The sequence below is a fragment of the Pistacia vera genome, unplaced genomic scaffold, assembly GCF_008641045.1.
Source record: "Pistacia vera cultivar Batoury unplaced genomic scaffold, PisVer_v2 Contig754, whole genome shotgun sequence".
NCBI lineage: Eukaryota > Viridiplantae > Streptophyta > Magnoliopsida > Sapindales > Anacardiaceae > Pistacia > Pistacia vera.
In genome coordinates this window covers 366,236-384,133 of record NW_022196617.1, presented here as the reverse complement: position 1 = coordinate 384,133, position 17,898 = coordinate 366,236, and the positions used below count along the sequence as shown (strand labels likewise).

The 17,898-nt window shown below is 31.9% G+C and overlaps 1 protein-coding gene across 3 annotated transcripts; it reads right to left on the bottom strand.

Annotated features, from left to right (window-relative positions):
• Positions 1–1,054: 1,054 nt before the first annotated feature.
• LOC116115862 (protein ALUMINUM SENSITIVE 3) lies at positions 1,055–7,535 on the bottom strand. 3 transcript variants are annotated; one of them, XM_031401992.1, is made up of 4 exons: positions 7,302–7,535; positions 6,539–6,784; positions 6,083–6,402; positions 1,055–1,126 (listed from the first exon to the last, which is right to left on the bottom strand). In XM_031401992.1, the coding sequence occupies exons 1-3, from the start codon at positions 7,533–7,535 to the stop codon at positions 6,088–6,090; spliced, it is 795 nt and encodes a 264-aa protein (XP_031257852.1). In that variant the 3' UTR covers positions 1,055–1,126; positions 6,083–6,087. The 3 variants fall into 3 exon arrangements, with proteins under 3 accessions (XP_031257852.1, XP_031257851.1, XP_031257850.1); XM_031401991.1 differs by lacking the exon at positions 1,055–1,126 and adding an exon at positions 5,793–5,994; XM_031401990.1 differs by lacking the exon at positions 1,055–1,126 and having other exon boundaries at positions 6,014–6,402.
• Positions 7,536–17,898: the final 10,363 nt, after the last annotated feature.

The window sequence follows — 17,898 nt, the reverse complement described above, 5'->3', positions numbered from 1 at the left end:
AAACTTTCGCTCAAAGATATGTTTGATTGAGGGTTTATGAAACAAATTTTAGTAATAATGTTAAGAATTAAATTAAAAAATCAGATATAAATATTTTTTTTATCATTGATATTATATTTAAGTTATTGCGAGCTGTCACTGTGTTTGTGAGAAGAGTTTATTAGCTTAGTATTACTTACCCCTCTTTCTTTATTTCACATATTTGTTTTATTAACCCAATTTCTATATTTTTTTTCTTATATTAAATCACTAAAGAATGATATGATTTTATTCTTAAAGATCGAGTAAAATCCACGAAGATGAAATATAAATTTATTGGGTGATAAAAAAATATATATATATGAATCGGTAAAAAAAAAATTATAGTTAAAAAAAATATTGTTGATCACCTAACAATACATTGTCCCACATTAAATAGATGAGGTGAAAAACCAATTTCATGTAAGTTTTTCACCTTTCAATACATGTGGCTTCCCTCAAATTGCGGTGCTCCATGGAGTACATATAGAAGCTGTGTTAGGATTAAATCCCTTCTTCAACCTCATTCTCCACCATGCCGCTGCTCTCGGATCCTGACAGTGGCTAGCTGAAGTCGCAAAACCATCATCAATCAAAATCATTTCATTACAACTATCGTTCAAGCCACCAATGTCGTCGCTAACATTCCAAAATATTATAATATCCACCTTCATATTATATCTCCTCGTCTTCACCGTCGCCACCAAGGCACACGAAGATGAGGAGCTAATGAAACAAGAGTTTCTCGACGCGCACAACAATATCAGGGAACACATGGGCGAGCCACCTTTGAATTGGGACGAGGAGTTAGCTAAGTGTGCACAAAATTGGGCCAACGCTCTCTCGGGGGACTGCAACATGATACATTCTAATGGACCCTACGGAGAGAACTTGTTCTGGGGAGGGTATGACCATTGGACGCCTACAGAAGTGGTGCAGTCATGGGCCAGTGAGTCGCAGTATTTTGATGATAAAGGAAATACATGCAGCGAAGGCCAAATGTGCGGACATTACACGCAGGTCATATGGAGAAAAACTTGTAGGATTGGCTGTGCACGTCAGAAGTGCAACAATGGAGGTGTGATTGTCATCTGCAACTATGATCCACCTGGGAATTATGAACATGAAAATCCATTATATGAAACAAATTAACCAGTAAAGGAGCTCATACTACAATCAAGAGGAGAGTTCAATGATGGGTTGGGTTTGTTTTAATAATACGGAAAAATCTTTCATTCATTAATTGTTTTTTCATTTTTTTCATATTATGACAGTAAGGTTTAATTGTAATATTGTGAAACACCTGGTCTGGCTTTAGCCTATATGTCTCCCTTTAACCATATTTTCAATGTTTAATTATAAGACCATAATACTTCTGGAATTTTCGCTTGATCATTGATTTTTTGTAATTTCATTTTTGTGTAGAATATTAGCTTTTCCTGTTCATTTAAACCCAGAAATCTAGGCAAGGGTAAGTCTGGTTTATGATATTTCTCATATCTGTATCCATGTTGTTATTCTGATAATTTTTTAACAGTTTTGGTTCAACGTGGGGCTGCAAATCGGCAGAGCAATGTGATGTGTGCAATATGATATAACTTCTCTGGTGTCAACCCCTTTGAAATTGGGAAAAGCCTGCCTTAGATGGACTCAAATTCTTCGTGTTTGCATTGTTCACGTTTTAGCCTTTTAGGGCTCAATTTCCATCTCTCATTGACCATAATAGTTAAATATTTGAACCATTTGTATTGATGTTTGATTTTAACACCAACGACTTTGCATATGTAAAGTGTTAAGAAATCACTTGTAAGTAGATTATGGAAGTGTTTATGATACAGTGATAATATATGTTTGAAAAAATATAAATAAAAGATTGACGAGAGAGATTTTTATAGTGGTTTAGATGCTTGAAGCAAATCCTACACCCACTGTAATTCTATTATTCTCTGACTATTTTTTTATATTGTCTGTAAAGTGTACAAAGATTGAGTAATATTTTGTTTACAAAGAAAAATAATGGTTGAAGCTCGAATTTGTGTCCAGCTCTCATATGCCCAGCCCCCCTTTGCATGAAGAAATGTGTCTATTTATACCTTTGAGCTCAATGTAATAAGTGATTTTGTAAGTTGTGGGGACACGTGGAGACGCCTCTCCAATCCTTATCTTAAAATCGGATAAAGAGCTTGAATTATGCCTAGCATGATCGGGTGTTGAGATCTTGATCTATTATAATGATCTGAGATCTAGGACTGCACTCTAAGAGATAGGAGCACCCTGATAGCTAAGAGCTGATCGCAATATGAGAACTGGGAGCTGATTGCAATCTGATCACTAACGTAAAACATCTAGAAGAAAATAAATCCCTGGAGAGAGCTAAGCGTCAAAAGCCCAAACGCACGATTCAAAGGTCCTAAACGGACATGCTAACTTAAAACAGCCATAACTTTTTTATCCGAAAAGAGTTTTGGAGCCTGTAAGATATCAATAGAAAGCTCGTTTTGAGCTCTATGTCGTGGCAATTGAGGGTCATTTTCGGGGCCAAAATCCACTGTTTTGACATGTTTTGAGGCTGTTTTAAGTTTTCTACATGTTTTTTTTATGTTGATAGCTGATCGCGATCTGAGAACTGAGAACTAATCGCAATCTAAAAGCTAAGAACACGATCTAAGGTTGTTCGCAATCTCAGAACTGAGAGTTGATTGCAATTTGAGAGCTAGGAGTTGATCGCGATGTGACAAAGGCTCGATTTGAGAGCTAGAGGCGTGCAATCTATAACGCACAATCTCGGGATAAGGAGCTTGATCTGGACCACGCGATCTGAACGATCGAAGGTGCGCGATCTCAAGCGAATGAGTGAGCTTATGAGCTCAATTAGAGAGCATAAAGAGCTTTGATTTGAGAACTCAAGAGCTCTTTGTGATCTGAGAGCTTAAGAACTTTTTGCGATCTGAGAGCATAAAGAGTTCGATCAGAAAACATAGAGCATAAGGAGTTCGATTAGAAAGCATAGAGATTTATCTAAGAACACGAGAAATTCGATCAGAAAGCGCAAGGCTTGATCTGAGAACACAAAAAGTTCGATCAGAAAATGCGGGGCTTGATCTGAGAACACAAGAAGTTTGATCAGAAAGCACAGGGCCTGATCTGAGAACACAAGAAGTTCTATCAAAAAGTGCGGAACTTGATCTGAGAATACAAGAAGTTCAATCAGAAAGTGCGGGGCTTGATCTAAGAACACAAGATTTGAAGGATCTTAGCGATCTGAGTGCCCATAAGCATGTGATCTGGGCTCTCAGAAGCGTGTGATTTGGGCGCTCGGAAGCGTGATCTGGGTACTCGGACGCACGATTTAGGCACTCGAAAGCACACGATTTGGGCGTTTGGAAGCACGGAATCTAATAGATCTAATGTGTGTGATCTAAAAGCTCTAATGCGCATGATCTGAGAGCTTTGATGCACACGATTTGAGAGCTCTGATCCAGAATAGGCTTTAGTATTTTGACGATAACTTGAGCTGTAGACCTTGGATTTGGATGATTCTTAGACCATCGAAAAGATAACTCAAAGGGCTACAATTCTTATGTTTGTGGCTTCTTCAGATTCATATTTTATCATGCTCAAATTTCCACATCTAATAACGTGATTCTAGAAAAAGAAGTTGAAATTTGCTGAAGAAGTCGAAACTTGCTAAAAGAAGTTGAGATTTGCTGGAAAAACATGGAGAGCTTATGTGAATCATGCCCTCTTTCTAGTGTCAAACTGTTGATGCTTGATTTTGACACCAACGACTTTACATGTGTAAAGTGCTTAGAAATCACATGTGAGTAGATTATGGGAGTGTTTACGATGCTGTGATAATATATGTTTGAAGAAACAAAAATAAAAGATTGACAAGAGATATTTTTATAGCAGTTTGGATGCTTGAAGCAAATCCTACATCCACTGTGATTTTATTATTCTCTGACTATTTTTCTAATATCACTTGTAAGGCGGACAAAGATGGAGTAATGCTTTGTTTATAGAGAAAAATAATGGTTGAAGCTCGAATTTGTGTCTAGCTCTCATACATCCAGCCCCCTCTTCATGAAGAGAAGTGCCTATTTATACATTTGAGTTCAATGTAATAACTGTTTTTACAAGTTGTTGAGACCCCTCTCTAATCCTTATCTTAAAATGAGATATGATTGATATAAATACGCTTAATAACAACTTAGGTCGGTTTGGTTTTGACACTAATGGGTGCGTTTGGTTTATTATTTTGAATAGGATTTTAGGAATAATATTGGGTAGTTGGATATGAGAGTATTACGAGGTAAAATTTAAAAATTTATGAAAAAACCCTTAGGTTTGCTAATTTAATTAAACACCCTAATGTATAAAACGACAAAAACACTCCAACCACCTGCAGTGCCAGATTCCAGCCACCACCGCCGAAATCTGGCCAGAAAATTGTGTTATGACACAGATCGGTCGGATCTGTGTCGTAACGCGTCGTTATGGCCTTTTCAGGCCAGATCCACGACCTCTTGGCCATCGTTGACCGTCAACGACGAACCATTTCTTTGGCCGTCATTACGGCTAGATTTGGCCTTTTCGGCCAAATTCGTGGTGGATCTGGCCGAAAAAGGCCAGATCGGTGAACTTTCAGCCATTTCTAGTCGGCAGGTAGGTCGTTGTACAGATTCCGACTACCACCGATGGTGGTTGCCGGAATCTGGCAAGTATGGGTCGTGGGGGTATTTTTGCTAATTTTTAAACTTTTTTTCAGGGGGTATTTAATGAAATTAGTAACCTTATGGGGTCTACAAGTAATTAAAAAAAATTGGATAATATTTTTGGAATAATGTGCCAAACATTATTTGGAGAATAGGATTGGAAATATTGGCAGAAATAATAAGCCAAACATGCCCAATGTTATTTTGGGGGTGTTTGTCTAAGCTTATGAAAATTAGCTTATAACCGACAAGTGCTTATAAGCTAATTTTAGCTTATAAGCATTTAAAATTTTAAGCAATTACGTGTTTGGTTAAAGTACTTATAAGTGACTGATAAGTAATTAACGTGTTTGGTAAAATGTGACTTATAAGTACATTTTATTATAAAATGACTAAAAAATGTACTACATTAAATAAGGGTATACTATGGAATTTTAAAATTAAATAAGAATAATGTGATAATATATTTAGTCAAACTAGCTTATAATTAGAATGCTTATAATTAGAATGCTTATAAGCCAAAAAAAAAAGTACCTCCCCTCCAACTTATTTTTTTTTTGCTTATAAACTCAACTTATAAGCTCAAAAAAGTTATAAACAAACACGTCAATTTAATTTTAGAACTTATAAGTTAGTTTGACCAACTTATAAGCTTAGATAAACACCCCCTTTAGCTCTGGTTAAACTTTAATTGATGGGATTGTCAACTCATTTTGATAGGTGGTTTTGATGTAGTGTATTTTTCGGCATATCAGTTTGTAACTTCGTAATGTGGATCAAGAAGAAATTTACTGATTCCCCTTGAGACTGCCGTCATCAAATAGAGCTCAGCCCAGCAAAACAGATTATTGGCTGTCGTATCAGTTAAAATATTTATAGCCAATGTACTGAATTTCAGCTCGATGTGCAAAGATCTATATTGAAAGTAAATACACATTAACAGGGTCAGGCATGTTGGTTTTGATTGAGGTTGTATTGTGATAGAAAATGATTCTGCTTGCTGCTCTACTTGCATTACTAGAAGTTCTTTTGGCATCTTTGCTCTGTTATTATATCTTTTATAAGTAGAAAGTGGGAAATTGGGAATCCCTTTAAGCGAAGGATATTAGCATCCCCAGACATGACCTCAAAATAAAATCAACCATGCACTAAACATATAAGATAGCTATTACCAGATCAAATTTTCAAATGCCACAGAAGGTTCATGCACCAGCCTAGCAAAGAAAAAATCTAGAATTTCTAAAACATTCATGGAACTTTTCTGCAACAGCAAACACAGATTGATTATACTAAACATGAATAAATTTCATATATGTGATAATTAATAGAATACTCAAATTCAATCTTACCAGTCTCATTCAGAACTGAAGACTTTAGTTTCCAGCTGATATGCTGTGGTGAAGAAGGCAGGCCAACAGAGGTAAGTTGACATGATGCTGCTAACTGTAGATGCACCAATAAGCATGTTCATTACAACAATCTGCAGTTGAATGGCCTCCAGGGGCGAAGCTCCTCCCATTATCAGTCCAGTCATTGCCCCAGGGAGTGAAATTAGACCCACGGTTTTGGCGTTGTCCAATACCGGAGAAAGTGCAATAACCAGAGCCCTCTTCACCTGCAGAAGTGTTGCTTGCCGTGGCGTTGCACCCAGAGCTAACGCTGTCTCCACCTGTTAAACAAAACCATCCATCAGATGCAGCCATTGACACTTGAATTGGGAATATTCACTAGAATTTTGTCAAATTCTGGTTTCCAAAAGATTTCAAAACATCATTCGTTAATTTTTCGTAAAAATTAGAACTTACCAAGTTCAATTGTGTCTTGATATCATCTCGAAGTCTTTTCATTGTTACTCCGGTTACTGTCATTGCATTTCCAACCATCATTCCCGCAACAGGAATGATATATCTTGGAGTGAAAGGGAAGACCCTTAGTATAACAAGCAAAAACATGGTCACTGCAGTTCCGGCCAGGATGGAAGCTCCGGCAACGTACTTCCCACGGGGTACATGTTTCGCCCGTTGACCGGCCGTATAACCAGCAACTGTGACCTACAGGAAACAGTGAAACAATGTCAAGAACGAAGACACGAGTAACAGCAGCACCCAGAAACATGTCAACTGCAAAAGGGCTAGCTTAAAATTGGAAGAAAAAGGCCCTGCATCTCCAGAATTTAAATTTTACTTGTCCAGTTCATATTTATTCATTAGGCTGAAACAGAGGAGGAATAATTCGGTGACACTTGTGGACAATATGAACGGATCAAAATTGCATACTCTTTACTCGACATGACAGATAGAAAATAAAGCATGGACCCTCTCTGTTTCTTCTCATTTCAGGTAATTAAGCTGGGTTAGAACATCGGATCTCTGTATATATATAAGAAAATTCCAACCTGAGAGCTTGATTATATCTGTATTAGATGTTTTCTTTCGGTTCTTTGACAACAAACTCTTTCAGCTCTTTGACTGCAAAACTTATTTATGATTCTGATAACATATGCACGAAAAATCCAACCATGAAAAAACAAAGCAGGAAAAAAAGAAACGATAAGAATTAAGAACGAACCATGAAAAGGTAAGCAAGAATGATCCAACCACTGTTTTCTTGGGTAAAAATGAACTGAAGAACAAAGCCAATAACAGAGAGTTGAAGAAAAGCCCTGAAAATGGAATAAATCATTTCACCCTCCAATCCAAGCTTTTGAAAGATGGACAACAGCACAGCCATCAGCACCACCGCCGTGGCGGCCGCCGGCTTTATCATACCCTGGAGGAAATCAAGTATCCACGAAAAATCCATACTCCCAATGACAAAACCACTGACAAAATATATATACAAGCTGCTGGGCACCGAGCTTTTGCATAAATAATGAAAGAGACGCACTATCGTTTCGAGTGGATGTGGAGACGAGAGAGACAGGTTGTGGTGGTAGCGAAGTTGAAGGAGAAACGACCTGCCTTAGATCAGTAATTGCCATCTCGTGGAGTTACTATTTGAATCATAGACGAGAAGAATATAAAGCTAAGTTTCAGCTACCACGTGGCAGAGGGTGAGTGATTGAATAAACAGTCCGCTATACGACACGGAAAGTAACGACGTACGTACGAACTATACGAAAGAGTCCTGGTTCCACGCGCGCGTAGACTTTCGAAATGTTTTAATCAAGCGGGCCATATGATTAAAATTGACGTGGCAGAGTGATTGTGGGCGCCACCATCAGCTGATTTCGTATTTAAAGCATGTAATTACACTCTTTATCTTGAAAAACATCTTTTATATAAATAAAAAAAATCTTTACTAATTTTAAAATATAAATAATATAATTTTTATTTAAATTTAATAAATTTTTTAAATTTAATGAAGATGTTTTTTATTATTAAAAAAGAGGCTTAAACCTTTTAAATTTAATGAAGATGTTCTTTATTGTTAAAAAAGAGGCCTAATAGAAAGAGAATTAATAAATAAAATGTATAGGAACTTATAATTTATTAATTAAAATTAGGATAGAGAGTAAAATTTAACTCTCTAAATATGGAGAGTCAAACTCACTCTCTAATTTATATTTTAAAGATAAAAAGTCGGTTGGACTCTTGTTTTTATAAATAAACTCTTTATAATAAAGAGTTTGGATCATATAAAGAGTCATTTAGAGATGCTCTTAAAGGTTTATTTTTTTTAGGTGCAAAAATTTTGGTACGGAATTTTAATGTAAGATTTTTGAAATAATAAATATTATTCTGTTAATAAACTTTATATATATAAAGTTGAATACCCATACAAGTTGTTCACCATATGACATATTTTAGAAGCTCTAGAATTGCTCTATTTTGATACATTGAATTAACAAGCCAATCAAATTACTCTATCTTGACACATTAGATTGATATTTATTGTTCCATATATAATTATTAATTAATTCAAAAAATGAGATCTATATTAATAATTAATAATAATACAGGTACATTGCATTAGCATTCTAAAGATCTAACCATAATGACATCTTGAATTTGTGATTGCTCTGTGGTTGAATTTTATCGATGATAATGTAGACAATATTAATTGCTACATTGGTATTTCAAAGTCTAAATAAATAGACATAAAGATTGGATTATATAGGTGCATTGCATTGGTTATATTAATAATTAATAATAATACTAATTATATAGGTGCATTACATTAGCATTCTAAAGGTCTAACCATAATGACATATTGGATTTGTGATTGCCATGTGGTTGAATTTTATTGGTAATGATGTAAACAATATTAATTGTTGCATTGGTATTCTAAAATCTAAATAAATAGACATAAAGATTGGATTACATAGGTGCATTGCATTGGTAGTAAAAGCATACTTGTTTATTAATAATTATATAAGTGCATTGTATTGACATTGCAAACCTTTCTTCATATTCAATTCATATTTAATTGTGTTGGCATTCCAAATGTCTAAATAAGGAGTTATAAAAGGGACGTATGTTCAGTTGTGTATTATCGCAATATGTTAGTTGATGTCAACAATACCTCTGGTCTTTTGTTAATTGTTTATAAGTCATGTTAATTTGTGTCAAAAATACATATGTTCTTCATGATTTTGTGAATCGATGATTTTTTATTTATTTATGTTTTTGTTCTTGTTTACAAGTCAAAGATTCATGAATTGGCATGGAATCAAGGAACGATGTCCAATTGACATTGTCAAATAAGTTGTTATTTTGATTCGTTCTTCTAAACTGTAAGTATATCTTCTAACTATTTTAATACGAAAGTGTAAGTATATCTCCTAACTATTTTAACAATTATTATTTGGTTGAATGATCATTTTTGTTCGGTCAATCTGTTTAAATGATTAATTGTGTTAGTCTTATCGAACGGTAAGTATATTCCTTAACAATTTTAATATGAAGATTAATTAACTTTTGTTGATTTCGTTTTCAGGTAACAATTGTTATACGAATGAATAATTGTTCCTTAATAATCTTAACATAAAGATCGATTAAATTTTGTTATGTTTGTTTTCAAAGAAATGTTCATGTACGTTACTAAGATCAAATCGAGAATGATCCTATTGTCAGTCGAACTGTGAATATGTGTCATATCTATATTAGTAGAAACAATTCATTTGTGTTGAATATGTTTTCTGTAAAAACATTCGTGTATTTTAATTTGTTATATGAATGATTAATTGTTTATGTCCTACTGATGTGCGAGTATATATGTTAAATGAATTAATTTTGGCTAATTCCGCTTTCCAATTAATAGGTGTTATTTGAAATATTTCTTATCAGTCCTAATATAATAATCCCTTAAATTTGGGTCAAGTAAACCATTCATTTAATCATCACACGTATTTCGGTTTTTACTGAACAATCAGTAGTAAATTGATCATAACTTGCTCAATAAAAATCCAATTGATGAGAGGTTTGTATCTTTAGAAACTAGATAGACAGGGATTTAAATTGATATATTATACGCTTAATTTGGGTAACTATAGCCCAACTGCTGAACCATTCATTTTATCATCACACACATTTCGGTTTCCATTGAACAAATAGTAGTCAGTTGACCATAACTTGCATAATAAAACTTCAATTGATGAGAGGTTTGAATATTTAGAAACTAGAAAAACGGAGCTTTAATTTGGTATATTATACGCTTAATTTAGATAACTATAGCCCCACTTCCGAACCATTCATTTTACCATCACACACATTTCGATTTTCACTAAACAGTCAGTAGTAAATTGACCATAACTTTCTCAATAAAAGTTCAATTGATCAGAGGTTTAAATATTTAGAAACTAACTATAGCTCCACTTCCAAACCATTCCTTTATTATCACACACATTTTGGTTTTCCCTGTTTCTCGATTTCCACTGAACAGTAAGTAGTAAATTAGTCATAACTTACTCAATAAAAATTTAATTGATGAGTGGTTTAAATCTTTGGAAACTAGAAAGATAGAGCTTTAATTTGATATATTATACGATGAATTTGAATAACTATAAACCTGCGGCCAAAGTATTCATTTTATCATCACACACATAAAACCAATTCAATTTTAGTGATGACAAAGGAAAACAAATATTGATATGTAGTTTTAATTTTATTTGTTTTATCTCTTTTTGTTGATATTTTTTTATGTTACATACATATATCGAAAACAGGCTATTGCTGGATATAACAATTTTTATTTGTATCACAAATATCATTTGATGTTTGTTGCCGAACCATGTAGCTTTAGTAAACTATTTATAATATGTCGAACCATTATTATTATCCTTCAAGGAAAACAAATATTAATATGTAACTATAATTGTAATTGTTCTATCTCTTTTTGTTGATATTTTTTTATGTTACATACATATATCATAAAAAGAGGTTGTTGCTGAATATAACTAATTTCATTTATTTAACACATGCATTTCAATTTCCACTAAACAATCAGTAGTAAATTGATCATAACTTGTTCAATAAAAGTCCTATTGATGAAATGATTAAATCTTTAGAAACTAGACAAACAGTGCTTTAATTTGATATATTATATGGTTACTTTGGATAACTGTAGCCCCACTGCTGAACCATTCCTTTCATCATCACACACATTTTGATTTCTATTGAACAGTCAGTAGTTAATTGACCCTAATTTACTCAATAAAAATCCAATTGATGAGAGATTTACATCTTTAGAAACTAGACATACAGGGGTTTGAATTGATATATTATACGCTTAATTTGGATAACTTTTTCCCCACTGCCAAGTTATTCCTTTTATCATCACACACATTTCGATTTCCACTAAACAACAGTAGTACATTGACTATAACTTGCTCAATAAAACTCCAATTGATGAGAGGTTTGAATCTTTAGAAACTAAATAGATAGAAATTTAATTTGGTATATTATATGCTTAATTTGGATAACTATAGTCCCACGTCCAAACCATTCTTTTTATTATCACATACATTTTGGTTTCCACTGAATAGTCAATAGTAAATTGACCATAACATGCTCAATAAAACTCCAATTGATGAGAGGTTTGAATCTTTAGAACCTAGACATACAAGGATTTAATTTGGTATATTATACGCTTAATTTGGATAACTGTAGCCTCACTTTCGAACCATTCTTTTTATCATCACACATATTTCGGTTTCCCCTATTTCTCGATTTTCACTGAACAATCAATAGTAAATTGACCATAACTTACTCAATAAAAATTCAATTAATAAGCGGTTTAAATCTTCGAAAACTAGAAAGATAGATCTTTAATTTAATATATTATACGATGAATTTGGATAACTACAGATATGTGGCCGAACCATTTATTTTATCATCACACATATAAAATCAATTCAATTTTAGTGATGACAAAGGATAACAAATATTGATATGTAGTTTTAATTGTATTTGTTCTCTCTCTTTTTGTTGATATTTTTGTATGTCACATACATATATCGAAAACAGGTTGTTGCTGAATATAAAAAAATTTATTTGTATCACAAATATCATATGATGTTTGTTGCCGAACCATGTAGCTTTGATAAACCATTAATAATATGTCGAACCATTAATATCATCCTTAAAGGAAAACAAATATTGATATGTAGTTTTAATTCTAATTGTTTTATCTCTTTTTGTTGATATATTTTTATGTCACATATATATATTATGAAAAGAGGTTGTTGCTGAATATAACTAATTTTTTTTTTTTTTTTAAATATCAACCGATGTTTGATGCTGAACCATGTAGCTTTAGTAAACCATTCATTTTATCATCACACATATTTAAGTTTCTACTAAACAACCAGTAGTTAATTGACCATAACTTGCTCAATAAAACTCCAATTATGAGAGGTTTGAATCTTTAGAAACTAGACAGATAAGACTTTAATTTGATATATTATACGCTTAATTTGGATAACTTTACCCTCACTGTCAAACAATTCCTTTTATCATTACATACATTTCGGCTTCCACTGAACAGTCAATAGTAAATTGAATTACTTTCTCAATAAAAATCCAATTAATGAGAGATTTAAATATTTAAAAACTAGACATATGGGGCTTTAATTTGATATATTGTATGCTTAATGTTGATAATTGTAGTCCCATTGCCGAAATATTAGTTTTATCATCACACACATTTCGGTTTTCACCGAATAGTCAGTAGTAAATTGACCATAACTTGCTCAATAAAAATTTAATTGATGAGAGGTTTGAATATTTAGAAACTAGACAGACAGAGCTTTAATTTAATATATTATACGCTTAATTTGGATAACTGTAGCACCGCTTCGAACCATTCCTTTTATTATATCACACATTTCGATTTTCCTTGTTCTCGATTTCCACTAAACAGTCAGTAGTAAGTTAGTCATAACTTGCTCAATAAAAATCCAATTGATGGGCGGTTTGAATCTTTGGAAACTAGAAAGATAGGATTTTAATTTGATATATTATATGATAAATTAGGATAACTATAGACCTGCTGTCGAACCATTCATTTTATCATCACACATATAAAACAAATTCAATTTTAGTGATGACAAAGGAAAACAAATATTGATATGTAGTTCTAATTGTATTTGTTCTATCTCTTTTTGTTGATTTTTGGATTGATTTTGTTGTTTGATTTGTGGGTTTTGTGGGTTTTACAATTATCGTCTTTCTTTAGGATGCTATCATCCAATGCTTTTTTTGCTATAGATGGTGGTCAATTCTAATTGCAGCAAATAGATTTGTATCATAGGACCTTTATCTTCAAGGCTGCTTCAATGCTTCAATTAAGTTGCGTTCAGATTATACTGTTTGAGTTGTTGCTTTCTATGTGAGTTCTCTTCTCAATATTCTTAATTTTTTTTTTAATTTCTAAAATAATAATAATAAAAATAATTCATTTTCTCTTCTCAATAATCAAAATCAGTTTTTTTTTCCTTTGGCTCTGCAAGTCTCTTGCTTAAAAGTTCACATTTTTCAACAATGTTTCTCTTTCTCTGATTGATTTGTAGACTTATCAATAATACCCCATGGGTTATCCTGCAATTTTTTTTGCTTTTCTTGACAAAGTTTTAAACTTTGGTTGCGATTTCAAATGGTGACATATTTAAGAAGAACTATGATGATATAGACTTTGAGTTCAATTTGTGGATATTTTATTTATTAATTTTTTAATTATCAATTCAATATAAAATGAACTTCAATAGAGAAAATATATATTTAAAACACAAAAACCCAATAATAATGTAAAAAAATATATATAATAAACATACTCGCGCAACGCAACTTGAAAATGAATATAAGTTATAGAAATTGCAGAAGGTCAATATAAATTTTAAATTTAAATAGTTGATCTTGATAATATTCAGGTGATCTTAAATATTATATACGATTCACTATAAAATACTGACATCGAATATTAAAGACATGTCTACAAAAATAATATCAATTGTACAAGGTAATGATCCATAAAATATAATTAAACCATATAATATTCAGGTGATCTTCTCAACTTGGATAAGTAATTTAATGACATCAACCTATAATTGATATTAATAATTATACATGTACAATTATTAATTTTATCTTAACACCACTTTGTATATATATAAAATTTATATTTACTTTAAAATTTGTATAATTTAACAATTATTATGTCTTAATCTAATTAGTTTATTTTGTTAGAATAAATTTGTTTACAATTTATTTCAAAAACATTGATTAAACATATCTGCACAACGCGCAAGCCCCATGTCTAGTTAAAAACCATACTAATATGAATTAATGAATATTTGATTGTACTGTTTACCTAATACTGTATTTATTTTCGTTATTTCATATTTTTTACAAAAAAAATTAATAAATATTATTCTGTTAATAAGCTAATAAAAAATATACTGATATGAATTAGTGAATATTTGATTGTACTGTTTACCTAATATTTATTTTCGTTATCTCATATTTTTTACAAAAAAAAAAAAATTATTATTATTATTATTATTAACAACTAATCAAATCTTGAAACCCGATTAATTCTTGCAGTCGACTATATTGAATATTAGAGTTGTCTATGAATTAATATTATTTTCAAATAATAGGATAAATTTAATGTTCAATCGGTATGAAGATTGTGATATATTTGGAGGTAATAGCCGGTGTTATGATTAGATTAAACTATATCTGGATAGTTAAGTGATTAGATATAGATTATTGGATGTATTATTCAAGAGATAAAAAGTTAGAGTCACTCCACAGTTATTAATAAGGATAGTAACTAAAACTCTTACATGATTGATAATTCTAAAATCAAAAATGATTAATTGAGATATGAGTAAACTGATCCAAACACCCACAATAATAACTAACAGAAAATATTAGATTAAGGAAGGAAATCCGTGAAAGGTGGTGCTGTTATCTGGTTATAGTTGGTCCAAAACAAGAAACAAAAAATAATAATAAGAAGGTACTTAATGTTGACATTCACATGTGAAGGTGAAACACCATTCATATGAATCATATACGTACAATACTGCAGTCTAGTTGAACCTACATCTTATCAGGTTTAACTAGTCTATAGTGCAGTCGGATGTGAAGATATCATACGGCAAATTATGCTTTGTATTATATTGGTAAAAATTGATCTGGTTTAATTTTTATTTCAGCTTACATATAATATACATGTTCCAAATCGATCCTGTCCATTTTACATGTTTTATTATATGGTTTTAATATAGCAAATTATTTGGTGTAAGTAAAAGACGACATGTGATACAGTAGGGTAACTGACCAAGACAAAAAAGGGGATGGATAATTGAGAATCACTTAATACTTTATGTCTTTGTCTTTTCATTCTTTTTTAACTCTTTCAATATTAAAGATTGAGATTCCAGTAGATGGATTTGTAGGGCTAAAGACATGGCTTCTCCCATATGATATAAGTTGTATTGATTATCAAAAGGTTAATGACATTTATCTTGTTTAATTTAAGCATAATTACGTTTCACCCTTTCTTTCTTCATAAATAATAATAATAATAAGAGAGAACGACTTACACTTACTTAAAGTTTTTCGTAAAGACAAATCGGTACCCAAAAGAATTAGAAAAGACAAACAAGCACCTTCCGTCATGTGCAGTTAAGGAGTTCTATTTGCTAAAAGACAAAAATGATAGAAAAGACTGAAATACCCTTGGAAGTTTAATATTTTAGTTTTTATTAATTTATGGCCATTCAACTCATTCAATTAAATAAATACCCACATCATTTGTTGAATTATGATTATGCCATCAAATTATTATGAATTATTGAAATGACCAGTTTATCCCTATGAGTTTGTAGAAAATGAGATAACAAATGACCAATTTATCCCTATTTTGGTAGCAAAATTTCAAAGTGAATATATAAAAAAAAGCAGCAGAATAAAATTGTTCATTTCTGGCCAAAGCAATGTGTAATGAAATTTTTCATGATTTAAAGGAAATCATTCATACAAAAGAACATAATTTGTAATGAAATTCTTCCTAAGTTACAAATAAACAGAAATTACGAATTCAGTACAACAAAATTTGTTTACAAGGAAGATATACAAACAAGGTAGAAGCAATTTCCAAGATGCTTTTGTTACCAACTCCTAAATGTTGCATAAATCTTCCATTGTATTTGTTGAGTTACGTCTTCGACAATTTCCTCCAAGGGGTTCGCCATTCTGATTTCTGGAAAAGTATAGATAGACAAAGAGATACACCATGGTTTTCAATAACAAAACAAAAAGATGATCATAAATTAGAAATATAGCTACAACAGATAAAAATTATGATAAAGAACAAAAACAAATAACACAAACAAATCTACCATGCACAATTGCAGCCTACCCAAACAAATAAGGCCAAAATCCAACCACCAAAAACAAGTAGCTCAAATTTACCCAAGTAGATCAAGCCAAAATCAAAACATAAACAAACAATCAAACAATTATACCATGCATTACCAAACATTTATGAAAAATTAATATGTACAAGAATAAGAAAAAGGGTCACTCTCTCCATTGACTGGATTTTTCTTTCATTTTAGGGTTCAAGTTTCACTACAACATTTTTCATACATTGACTTGATACAAAATTGTAGAAAAACTATTAGTGAACCAAAACTATAAATACTAAATTTTTTGACTATATGAAGTTAATAGAGAACCCGATGCAATAACTTTTAAAACTATAAATATATTTTAACACTTGATTTAAGCAATGTTGCCACCTTATACCAGCACCATGCCCTAAGGCAGAGACCATGAACTAGAACAAAGTGCAACAAATCCACCGCGATGCAAACTAGTGCTCCACATCGTAACCAGACAAATCGCAGCCGTCGAATTTGTTTCCAGTTGCTGTGATATCTTTTTTATGACTTTGATCCGTCAAAATGTTTTTGGTTTAATCCAACAGAGAAGAAGAAAGAGGGAAACAAAGAGATGGAAGAAAAGAGAGAAAAAAGAGAGAGGAGGAAGTGAAAAAATTAAAAAAAATAAAAGAGAATGGAAATACGGAGAAAGACATGTAAAATTTAAAAATTTTGAGGGTGTAGATGAAATTACTATATTGTCCTTTAGCAAATGGGAATCATTAGCAGAATATGACGAAAAATGTTTGTTTGTCATTTCCAAACTTTTTGGGTACCAATTTGTCTTTAATAAAAACTTTGGATAGGTGTATATCGTTCGGCCTAATAATAATACCCAGCACAATTATTCTTGTCTTGCCCTTTGTCTCTCGTCTCCACCTACCCAATACAAGAAGTTCATCTATTTGATAAGTGCTCAAAAATACACTTTTACTTGGTGGTTTAATGATATTATTTGTGGGAAATTAGGTTTTAAGTTGTGTGATTTTACTTAATTATTTCATAAATGTGTTTTATGGGATCACAGATATGTTTTGTGTATTTTTAGATTATAAATACTTAAAAAGGATATTCGGATGAAGAATTATGTTGGCGACGAAATTGTGATGACTATGAACAAACGAATCGAGAATCGGAGTTGAAACGAGAAAGCTATAGTGTTTCGATGATGAATTGCAATCCTAGAACATGCTTTAGTATTTTTACCATAACTTGACATGTAGATCTCATATTTGGATGAATATTAAATTATTGGAAAGAGAACTCGAAGGG

Coding starts and splice junctions, on each gene's coding strand:
- LOC116115862 (XM_031401992.1), bottom strand. CDS start 7,535: ATGGATTTTTCGTGGATACTTGATTTCCTCCAGGGTATGATAAAGCCG. Junction 6,785..7,301: donor TTCTTGCTTACCTTTTCATG/GTTCGTTCTTAA, acceptor TGTTTCCTGTAG/GTCACAGTTGCTGGTTATAC. Junction 6,403..6,538: donor TCAAGACACAATTGAACTTG/GTAAGTTCTAAT, acceptor TTTGTTTAACAG/GTGGAGACAGCGTTAGCTCT.